The following is a 12530-nucleotide window of genomic DNA, read 5'->3' as shown; positions in this document are numbered from 1 at the left end:
GACCACGTTAAAGTTTGCATAGTTAAGCACTTTCTTCGCACATTGTTGACATTTTTGTTGAAAATAAACCTGGCAATAGTATTAAGTACTCTATCTTATCTCGTATCTTATTGCTTTTCCCTCTGTCCTAGGGCCAGGGCTCTCCGTCAGGCACTGGAAAGAAGGTGAAGAGGACCCTACCCAACCCTCCCCCGGAGGATGACCCTCTGACTGGCCCGTCAGGCTACAGCACCAACTCAGCGCGCCGACGGCTCGGCCGTCACACCACCATGGCCCGGGCCAAGATCTTGCAGGACATCGACAAGGAGCTGGACCTGGTGGAGAGAGAGTCATCCAAGCTCCGCAGAAAACAGGCCGAGCTAGACGAGGAGGAGAAAGAGATTGATGCCAAGCTGAGGTAATTTATTAATTTAACAATTTGTGAACCAGGCAAGTCAATATAGAACCAGTTCTGATTTACAATACAATAACATGCTTTAGATGAGTAGAACACATTGGTGTGTATGCAGTGATTCCACATTTTTAGCACTTGGAAAGCACTGTATAAATCCAGTCCCATCTTCTCCTTCTAACAGGTACCTGGAGATGGGCATCAACCGTCGTAAGGATGCCCTGCTGCAGGAGAGGGAGAAGAGGGAGAGGGCCTACCTGCAGGGTGTGGCTGAGGAAAGAGACTACATGTCAGACAGTGAGGTCAGCAACATCAGGGAGACCAGAGGGAACAGCCACGGCCTGGAGAGACCCAGGACAGCTCCCCAGTCAGAGTTCGACCAGTTCATTCCCCCTGAAACTGAGGCTGACTCCCAGTACTCCACTCTTACCAGTCCCTACTCCCACTACACCCAGTATGTCCCCCAGACCCAGGCCATCAGCAACTACCCCCAGCAGACCCTGTACCAGCAGCAGGCCCTCTACCAGCAGCACCCCTATCAGAGTCAGTCAGTCTACTCCTCTGTGCCCAGCCTGTCCTACCCCCAGGCCTCCCACTCCCACCAGCAGGCCCAGTCCTCAGGCTACCAGTCCAAGAACAACACCAACTACGAGGTGATCCGGAACCAGCCCATGATCATCGTACCCTCCTCCAGCGAGGGGGGGTATGGGGTGGGGAAGTACGGTAGCCTGGAACTGAGGATGGGCCTGGAGGAGAGGAGCATGGCCTCCAGCCCCATGTCTAGTATATCTGCTGAGTCTTTCTACGCTGACATCGACCACCACAATGCCAGGAACTATGTTCTGATAGAGGACATAGAGCAGCTGACTAAAGGCTCTACAGCGCTGGGCTCTGCAGGGCTGGGGTCAGGGTTCAGTCTGCCTGATAAGGACCTGTCTAAGGCTGACAGGCTGCTCCGGGCCGCTGAGGCCAGGCGCACTGCAGAGGTAACTGATATGTAAACAGTAGATGTTCTTCTGTGGAATGGGGATGTTGTTACATATTGTATGTCAGTGTGTTTTGCTCCGTTTTTTGGGTTGGTATTTTGCTATACCGCATTTGCCTGTTCACTTGGGTGTTGGGATGATGATGATGATAAATTATTGTATTGTGTTTGTTTAGGTTGCAGAGTTCCTTGGTAACTCGCGTTTGCACAGCTACGGTAAAGGAGAGGAGGACTCTATGGAGGAGCCTTATGAGCTGAAGCTCCTGAAGCAACAGATAAAGCAGGAGTTTAGACGAGGGACGGAGGGTCTGGAGCACCTCTCAGGCCTGGGCATGCCTCAGTACCTCCCCACTGACCCCAGCTACAGACACTTCCCTAAGGCTGACAAGTACAGCATCAGCCGGCTGACTCTGGAGAAACAGGCTGCCAAGCAGCTCCCTGCCGCCGTGCTCTACCAGAAACAGATCAAGAACCAAAAGAAGGCAGCCCTGTTGGACCCCAAGATAACCAAGTTCTCCTCCATCCAGGAGAGCAGAGACCTGGAGCCAGACTACAGCAGCTTCCTGGGTTCTGGAGCCTCGTCTGTCACCAACCTGTCCACGCGAGCCAGACTGCTCCAGGATGAGATCACCTTTGGCCTGAGGAAGAACCTGTCTGAGCAGCAGAAGTACCTGGACTCCTCCCTGGGATCTAACCTGGCTGGCTCTCTGGGCCAGAACCTGGGCCAGTCCCTTGGCCTGGGGGGACCCACCATGAGGACTACCCTACAGGACGACACCACCTACCCCAGCGGCACGCGCTCTCGCCCCTCCTCCCGCCCCAACTCCCGCCCCAACTCCCGTCCCACTTCCGTCTATGGCCTGGATCTGTCCATCAAACGGGACCTTTCCAGCTCCTCTCTCAGGCTGAAGATTGAGGGAGAAGCATTGGACGCAGCGTTCGGCACGGGGGTGGCCAGGACCAAGCCCACCAGCCTGCCTATAAGCCAGAGCCGCGGGCGCATCCCCATCGTGGCTCAGAACTCAGAGGAGGAGAGCCCTCTGAGTCCTGTGGGAGAGCCCATGGGCATGGCCAGAGCCTCAGCCGGCCCTCTACCACCCATCTCAGCTGACTCCAGAGACCAGTTTGGCTCTAGCCACTCCCTGCCGGAGGTCCAGCAGCACATGAGGGAGGAGTCCAGGGCTACACTGGGACATAGTGGGGTCTATGACAAAGATATAGCCTTCATCATGGACGACCTGGGGGGAGCCATGTCTGACAGCGAAGGTAAATGGCTCCTGAGGCTGTCACAGCACCCTGACTCTCTGGACATGCAGCTACCGCATGCTCCTGACTGTGTTTATGTCTGCCTGAGAAGGCTCCTGATCACCTATTATTTCTCATATTTTGTGGCTTTTGTCACGTAACTGTGTTTGTGTTTTGTTCTGGTTGCTGTTTCTGTTTTGTTTGATGTCTGCATGCAACACTATTTATTTTCTTCACTGATACATAATACTGTTGATGTTATGTATGAGACAGCATGTCGGTGTTGTTAACTCTATCTGTGATGTTATTAGCATGCTCCAGTTCTCTTCTTTTACATGTTGGTTTTCTGCTTTCATCACTGACCAAATGTGTATTATGGGACACAGGGCTTCTTTAAACCATACAGAACAGTGAAATATCAATAGTGGATAATAGGTGATCATAAATAACACACACTTTAAGTGCCTCTGAGTAGTGCTTTTGAAGAGAAAGAAAAGAGAGTGATAATATATTTGAATGAGTGGGAGACTAATGAATATCTAACAGTATGTCACTGCCATCTGGGTGCTGTCTATAGCCTATAGGCACCTTTGTCTACACCACTCTTTCCCTCCTTTTTCTTCTCCTTTCCCCTCTTCTTCTCCATACATAACATGTTATCTGGCTCTTGCAGGAAGTATATCAGGCCTTTAGATAGACATACAGTATATTTACTTTTCCAAGCACCCTTGGAGCTATTGTGGAGCTTGGCCCCCTGGCAGCAGCCATTTTAAAGGCCTAATGCTGAATCACTATGTGTGGGTCTGGGTCTACTTACTGTAATTGTTCAGACGATGCAGACAGCCATTTATATAGAGCACCTGCCTCCCTCACTTCGTCTCCTGGCCAGCAATACACACATTTACTATTACAGCAGTAATAATAGAGAGCATGATACTCACATTCATATTGCAATGCAATGACATTTTTTCCCTAAGGATTATGGAGTTATAGATTATTTGTTTGTGTATTTGAGTTTTAGATTTGAACCCATGTTGATAGTAGACATACAGTATATTTTATGATACTCACACCATACATAGTTATTTATAGCATATTCATCCCTGTCCATCTTGGGTATTTTCCATTTTGTATTCATGCATGTTGCTCTGAGATTAAATGTGTTTGAGTTTCCATTTCAATAAAGCTTTAAAGCATCTTTTGCATGACGATGGTTGCTGTGAATGTTGGTTGCTGTGAATGTTTCTAAGGGACTGTAAATGTGCATGCTCTCTTCTGATTGGCAGCATATGAATGTGTTCTCTCCCCATCTCCTCCTGGGGAGTAAGTGTGAAATTACAGCTGTCCTTGCTTCTATTTTAAAGGGATACTTTGGGATTTTGACAATGAAGCCCTTTAACAACTTCCCTAGAGTCTCAGCATCCAGTATGAAGTTAGATGTTGTTTCGCAAGCCAATGCTAGCTAGCGTTAGCACAATGACTGGAAACATGCTAGCTTTTACCATAGACTCCCAGTCATTGCGCTAACACTAGTTAGCAACTTCCTTAAATCTGCATGAAAATACATAAAAATGGTATCCACGAGTTCATATGACTCTGAGGTAGTAGATAAAGGGCCTCATTGCCAAAATCCTGAGGTATCCATTTTAGTGTTTACTAACCAGGACAACACTCCTAAATATGTCTCTATGGTTCTGTTCCTATGTTTCTATCGGCCCGGCATAGTGTAGTCAGTTTCAGAGTGACCACCATTTAATTTACATATATTAAAAAAATAATAATCATTAACAAGCAGAAACACAAACCAATAAACATTCATATTCAAGTGGATTCATTTTAGATAGCATTTTTCTTAGACATGCATATAGTACCGTTTTAAATGTACTTTAAAACTGACTCCAATGACAGACTGGTGAGTAGTTGATCAGCAGCAGACATAAATATGACCCCACATAAATAAGAGTGTCTATCTGCCTTGGTTCCAGCCCTAACTGACTCCATGCTGACACTGAACAGAGATGATCCCAGAATCTTTCATGAGAGTATCAGACACGGTAGAGTATTCTAGTTTAGAATGCTGCCTGCCCTCCACTAATACAGCAGCACCATGTTAAAGGGACACTCCGCAATATGATACCCAGCCATGCGTCTAGGAAAGGCGCCAATTGGCAAGAGCAAATACGTCGCCACACTGTGATGTCATATAGCTGAGTTTACCTTTAATATTTAGACTGCTTTAGTCCCCATGTGACTTTACAGTATCTAAAGCGATGATATATTCGTAAATACCCATGTATTTGTGATAGATAGTTTTACAATTAATCTACAATTGCTCTGTTATGACATACATCTTTCATGCACTTCGCTTCAGAAATGCAAACTCCCTGAAAGACTATAACGTTATAAAATGTATTTATTTGCTTACAAAGCATGTGCTGACTTAGATTTAGTCCAGTGCATGTGATATACAGTGTAAGTGGATGGAGACATAGCCCACTGAATAAGTCTTAGATTCATTGACGTTGTGTTGTAGCCGTTTCTAAAACATATAACTTTACACCCCAGCCGGAGGCCCCAACTGGAACATAGAAGGTGAGAGCTGCAGTGTGAACGGTCTAATCCAGACCACATCCCAACCCCATGTAGCTTAGACAATGTCTGCCTCCACCCCACAACACCCCACGCCCCATGGTGCTCAATGACCAGATGTAGATGGTATCATACACACAAACATATCAAACCCATTTCTGGAATGACCCATATTTGGATGGTACTTTACACATATCAAACTCATCATGGAATGACCCATATGTCGATGGCAATGTACTGTAAATGTATCATATACTGTAGTGGTTAAGCAATCCATATCTGGAATGAGCCACATTTAAATGGTTCTGTACATACACTACCTAATCAAAAGTATGTGGACACCTACTCGTTGACAATCTAATCCAAAATCATGGGCATTAATGTGGACTTGGTCCCCCCTTTCCGGCTATAACAGCCTCCACTCTTCTGGGAAGGCTTTCCACTAAATCAAATCAAATCAAATGTATTTATATAGCCCTTCTTACATCAGCTGATATCTCAAAGTGCTGTACAGAAACCCAGCCTAAAACCCCAAACAGCAAGCAATGCAGGTGTAGAAGCGCTAGATGTTGGAACATTGCTGCGAGGACTTGCTTCCATTCAGCCACAAAAGCATTAGTGAGGTCGTGCACTGGTCAAATCAAATCAAATTGTATTTGTCACATGCGCCGAATAGAACATGTGTAGACCTTACAGTGAAATGCTTCCTGACAAGCCCTTAACCAACAATGCAGTTCAAGAAATAGAGTTAAGAAAATATTTACTAAATGAACAAAAGTAAAACATTTAAAATAATTACATAACAATAGCAAGACTATATACAGGGGGTACCGGTACCGAGTCAATATGCGGGTGTACAGGCTAGTCGAGGTAATTTGTAAAGTGACTATGCATAGATAATAAACAGGGAGTGGCAGGAGTGTAAAAACAAAGGGGGTGGGGGGGGGGGTCAATGTAAATAGTCTGGGAGGCCATTTGATTAATTGTTCAGCAGTCTAATGGATTGGGGTAGAAGCTGTTAAGGAGCCTTTTGGTCCTAGACTTGGCGCTCCTGTACCGCTTGTCGTGCGGTAGCAGAGAGAACAATCTATGACTTGGGTGACTGGAGTCTTTGACATGTTTTGGGCCTTCCTGTCACTGCCGTTAAAAAAACTGGACCAAAGCGCAGCCTGGTGAGCGTACATATTCCTTTTTATTAGAAATGACGCCAAAAAAAACAATAAACAACACAAAACAACCGTGAAGCTTAAGGGTATGTGCCACAAACAAAGTTAACTTCCCACACTGAAAGGAGGGAAAGGGCTACCTAAGTATGGTTCCCATTCAGAGACAACGATAGACAGCTGTCCCTGATTGAGAACCATACCTGGCCAAAACATAGAAATACAAAATCATAGAAAAGAAAAACATAGAATCCCCACCCCAAATCACACCCTGACGAAACCAAATAGAGACATAAAAAGGCTCTCTAAGATCAGGGCGTGACACTTCCTCTGACAGCACCTAGTATATAGGTCCTGGATGTCAGGAAGCTTGGCCCCAGTGATTTACTGGGCCGTACGCACTACCCTCTGTAGCGCCTTACCGTCAGATGCCGAGCAGTTGCCCTACCAGGTGGTGATGTATCCTGTCAGGATGCTCTCGGTGGTGCAGATGTTGAACGTTCTGAGGATCTGGGGACCCATGACAAATCTTTTCAGTCTGCTGAGAGGAAAAAGGTGTTGTCATGCCCTCTTCACAACTGTCTTGGTGTGTTTGGACCATGATAGTTCGTTGGTGAAGTGGACACCAAGGAACATGAAACTCTCAAACCGCTCCACTTCGGCCCCGTCGATGTTAATGGGGGCCTGTTCGACCCTCCTTTTCCTATAATCTAAGATCAGCTCATTTGTCTTGCTCACATTGAGGGAGAGGTTGTTGTCCTGGCACCACACTGCCAGGTCTCTGACCTCCCTATAGGCTGTCTCATCAATGACGGTGATCAGGCCTACCACTGTTATGTCGTCAGCAAACTTAATGATGGTGTTGGAGTCGTGCTTGGCCACGCAGTCGTGGGGTGAACAGGGAGTACAGGAGGGGACTAAGCACGCACCCCTGAGGGGCCCCAGTGTTGAGGATCAGTGTGGCAGATGTGTTGTTGCCTACCCTTACTACCTGGGGGCGGCCCGCCTTTCTTGGGCACAGGGACTATGGTGGTCTGTTTGAAACCTGTAGGTGTTACAGACTTGGTCAGGGAGAGGTTGAAAATGTCAGTGAAAACGCTTGCCAGTTCGTCCGTTTGAGTACAGGTCCTGGTAATCCATCTGGCCCCGCGGCTTTGTGAATGTTGACCTGTTTAAAGGCCTTGCTCACATCGGCTATGGAGAGCGTGATCACACAGTCGTCCGGAACAGCTGGTGCTCTCATGCATGCTTCAGTGTTGCTTGCCTCGAAGCTAGCATAAAAGGCATTTAGCTCATCTGATAGGCTCGCGTCACTGGGCAGCTTACGGCTGGGTTTCCCTTTGTAGTCCATAATCGTTTTCAAGCCCTGCCACATCCGACGAGCGTAGTAGAATTCAACCTTAGTCCTGTATTGATGCTTTGCTTGTTTGACGGTTCGTCTGAAGTCATAGCGGGATTTCTTATAAGCGTTTGGATTAGTGTCCCGCTGATGGAAAGCGGCAGCTCTAGCCTTTAGCTCGGTGCGGATGTTGCCTGTAATACATGGGTTCTGGTTGGGATATGTACGTACGGTCACTGTGGGGTCGACGTCGTCGATGCACTTATTGATGAAGCCAGTGACTGAGGTGGTATACTCCTCAATGCCATTGGACATATTCCAGTCTGTGCTAGCAAAATAGTCCTGCAGCGTAGCATCCTTGTCATCTGAACACTTCCGTATTGAGCGAGTCACTGGTACTTCCTGCTTTAGTTTTTGCTTGTAAGCAGGAATCAGGAGGATAGAATTATGGTCAGATTTGTTCAATGGAGGGCGAGGGTGAGCTTTGTATACGTCTCTGTGTGTGGAGTAAAGGTGGTCTAGAGTTTTTTTTCTCCTCTGGTTGCACATGTGACATGCTGGTAGAAATGAGGTAAAATGGATTTAAGTTTGCCTGCATTAAAGTCCCCAGCCACTAGGAGCTCTGCTTCTGGCTGAGCATTTTCTTGTTTGCTTATGGCCTCTTACAGCTCGTTGAGTGCGGTCTGGGTGCCAGCATCGGTTTGTGGTGGTAAATAGACGGCTGCGAATAATATAGATGAGAACTCTCTTGGTAGATAGTGTGGTCTACAGCTTATCATAAGGTATTCTACCTCAGGTGAGCAATACCTCAAGGCTTCTTTAATATTAGACATCACGCACCAGCAATTATTGACAAATAGACACACCCCCCCGCCCCTCGTCTTACCAGACATATCTCCTCTGTCCTGCCGATGCACGGAGAAGCCAGCCAGCACAATATTATCTGTGTCGCCATTTAGCCACATCTCGGTGAAACATAAGGTATTACAGTTTTTAATGTCCCGTTGGCAGGATAGTCTTAATCGTAGATCGTCTAATTTGTTTTCCAATGATTGCACATTGGCCAATAATACTGAGGGTTGTGGTGGTTTACCTACTCGACTAATTATTTTAAGGCACCCCGCTCTCCTTCCCCTTTTTCTCCATATTTTCTTCATGCGGATGACGGTATTTGGGCCTTGTCTCGACAAAGCAGTATATTCTTCTCGTCAGACTCATTAAATAAAAAATCTTTGTCCAGTTCGAGGTGAGTAATCGTTGTTTTGATGTCCAGAAGCTCTTTTCGGTCAAAAGAGACGGTAACAGCAACATCATGAAAAATGTGTTACAAACAATGAGAACAAACAAACAAAATAGCAATTAGGCGATTAGGCCTGGCTTGCACTCGGCATTCCAATTCATCCCAAAACTGTTCAATGGGGTTGAGGTCAGGGCTCTGTGCAGACCAGTCAAGTTCTTCCACACCGATCTCGACAAACCATTTATGTATGGACCTCGTTTTGTGCACGGGTGCATTGTCATGCTGAAACAGGAAAGGGTCTTCCCCAAACTGTTGCCACAAAGTTCACAGAATTGTCTGGAATATGATTGTATGCTGTAGCGTTAAGATTTATCTTCGTTGGAACTAAGGGGCCTAGCCCGAACAATGAAAAACAGCCCCAGACCATTATTCCTTCTCCACCAAACTTTACAGTTGGCACTATGCATTGGGGCAGGTAGCGTACTCCTGGCATCTGCTAAACCCAGATGTGTCTATCGGAATGCCAGATGGTGAAATATGATTCATCATTCCAGAGAACGCGTTTCCAATGCTCCAGAGTCCAACAACAGTGAGGTTTACACCACTCGAGGAGATGCTTGGCATTGCGCATGGTGATCTTAGGCTTGTGTGCGGCTGCTCAGCCATGGAAACCCATTTCATGAAGCTCCCGAAGAACAGTTCTTGTGCTGACGTTGCTTCCAATGGCAGTTTGGAACTTGGTAGTGTGTGTTGCAACCGCAGACAGACAAGTTTTACGCGCTACGCGCTTCAGCACTCATTCTGTGAGCTTGAGTGGACTATGACTTCGCGGCTGAGCCGTTGTTGCTCCTAGACGTTTCCACTTAACAATATCAGCACTTACAGTTGACTGGGGCAGCTTTAGCAGAGGAGAAATTTTACGAACTGACTTGTTAGAAAGGTGGCATTCTATGACGGTGCCACATTGAAAGCCACTGAGCTCTTCAGTAAGGCCATTCTACTGCCAATGTTTGTCTATGGCGATTGCATGGCTGTGTGCTCGAAACAGCCAAATCCACTAATTTGAAGGGGTGTCCATATACTTTTGTATATATAGTGTATATCAATGCCATTTCTGGAATTCATGTTCATGCACTATTGCAAGGTCGCTCAGATACGGCTCACATTTGCATTACATACATGTGTTACCACAACAGTGGTATGTCTGAATACTAGGTAAGTATTGAGGGTCTCTCACACAATTATAGATGTAACTCTGATCATGCTGTTGGATCACTCTAATAACACCATGTACTACCTCACTGTCTCAGGGCAAAGGGAACTGTACTGTGACTGTGGAAGACACTCCTCCACTTCCACCTAAAGTCTGTTTACTGTGTCCCTGACCCACTGTGGAGATGTTTCACTCTCTCTATGCATGACCTGTTAATCTGCACACACATATACACACACACACGAACACACACACACACATACAAACACACACACACGCACACACACACCGGGGACCTCTGCATGCCAATGTGCACATGACATACCTAGTTCAAATATATCCATCCCCATCCAGTCTCTTAAATGTTCACTGATCTGATAGTACTGGGGATGGGACAGTAGCTGGTTATCTACCATGCTGCCTTCACCTCTCCAGACAGCTCTGATCACTGATCACTTACGAGCAGTAAACATGGAGCAAAGGATGTGTTTGTAAAGTATTGTAAGGGGGTGCAACTTAAACCCAATTTCACATTGCCATCTAGCTCCCACCCCAAGACACTTGCGTAGATCTGATCATCCACATCACGTAGACTCCGCCAAGCCTACCAGAGAGTGATTTGGAGTTATTAAAATATTGCAAATACCTTTAGATCTACATTAAGTGCATATATGGTCCGTGGCTGGAGGCTAGTGGTTGATTTGGAGTTGGGCATCCATCCTGCTAATATTGTGTTTGACAATTGAGTATCCCCTCTCTGTCTGTGTCTCTGTCCCCTCCACCCCTGTGTCCCCCTGCCCCGTCTTTGTCCCTGTGTAGCGTACCACCTGAGGAGGGAGGACACTGACTGGTTTGATAAGCCTGCAGAGAGACAACATCAGGAAAATGGACAGCCTCTGGACAGGAGACAGGTGAGAGGAGCTGGATAGGATAAGTCTAAATTAGTGAACTATATTTAATAAATAAACTGCTATATCCATCTTCCCCCTCATTAAATATACATTGATAGTGCCTGTTTTGTTCATGTTGTCTTTAGCAGAGTTGTACTCAAACTGTAACCAGTGCCTGCAACCTGGTTCAGGTTATCAGTCAATCTACCAGGTTAGTTACAAACAGCACAGGAATGAAATCATCGACATGTATTGATTTGACTAATGTTGCAAAAATGTGCTTTAAAGCAGTATCCAAATCCATAGGATGTAGCGATCACAATATAGTAGCCATATCTAGGAAAACCAAAGTTCCAAAGGCTGGGACTAATATAGTGTAGAAGAGGTCATACAATAAGTTGTATAGGGATTTTTATGTTGATGATGTAAAGAATATTTGCTGGTCTGTGATTTGTAATGAGGAGCAACCAGACGCTGCACTTGACACATTTATGAAATTGCTTATTCCAGTTACTAATAACCACGCACCCATTAATATTAAGAAAATGACTGTTAAAACTGTTGAATCGCCTTGGATTGATGAGAAATTGAAAAATGTTATGGTTGAGAGGGATGAGACAAAAGGTATGGCAAATACGTCTGGCAGCACAACCGATTGGCATATGTACTGCAAATTGAGAAATCATGTGAATAAACTAAATAAAAATAAAAATAAACAATACTATGAAACAAAAATAAATCATTCAAAGAATGCCAGTAATAAGCTTTGGAGCACCTTAAATGAAATTTTGGGGAAAAATTATTCATTGAATCAGATGGCTCTGATTCATCACAAAACCCACTGATATTGCCAACTACTTTAATGATGTTTTCATTGGCAAGATTAGTACACGTAGGCATGACATGCCAGCAACAAACGCTGACACTACACATCAAAGTATATCTGACCAAATTATGAAAGAAAGGCATTGTACTTTTGAATTCTGTAATGTGAGTGTGGAGGAGGTGAAAACATTATTGTTGTCTATCAACAATGACAAGCCATCAGGGTCTGACAACCTAGATGGAAAATTACTGAGGATAATAGCGGACAATATTGCCACTCCTATTTGCCATATCATCAATTTAAGCCTACTGAAAGGGTATGCCCTCTGGCCAGGAGGGAAGCAAAAGTAATTCCGATACCCAAGAATAGTAAAGCCCCCTTTACTGGCTCAAATGTGATGACCGCCTTGATTCGGTCTTATGTATCAACATTTGAAATTGTGTTTTTTACATTGGTTAAAAGCAGAGATACAGAGCTACACAATGGTATATCATACACTGCATTTGAGGAACAGTGCGAAAGTACTTCTGCTTTGACAGTTTATAAACTTTTGAGAAAATGGCCCTTGAATGTTTTGGTACACCTACTGGAGAGCTTTTCTTTGTCTACACCCATTCAGAATTGTTCACACCCTTTTAAGCCAGCCCCA

At 45.5% G+C, this 12530-nt stretch overlaps 1 protein-coding gene across 1 annotated transcript in view; it reads left to right on the top strand.

Moving 5' to 3' along the window:
• LOC120053243 (protein piccolo-like) overlaps positions 1-12530 on the top strand; it is an 86848-nt gene that overhangs the window by 32953 nt on the left and 41365 nt on the right. The window contains 4 exon segments of the mRNA XM_039000389.1: positions 132-397; positions 576-1395; positions 1553-2642; positions 10985-11076. Of these exon segments, the coding sequence (XP_038856317.1) occupies positions 132-397; positions 576-1395; positions 1553-2642; positions 10985-11076 (2268 nt within the window).

Source organism: Salvelinus namaycush, chromosome 9, assembly GCF_016432855.1.
Source record: "Salvelinus namaycush isolate Seneca chromosome 9, SaNama_1.0, whole genome shotgun sequence".
NCBI lineage: Eukaryota > Metazoa > Chordata > Actinopteri > Salmoniformes > Salmonidae > Salvelinus > Salvelinus namaycush.
The sequence above is the reverse complement of the archived record's forward strand: the minus strand, read 5'-3'. Positions and strand labels throughout refer to the sequence as shown.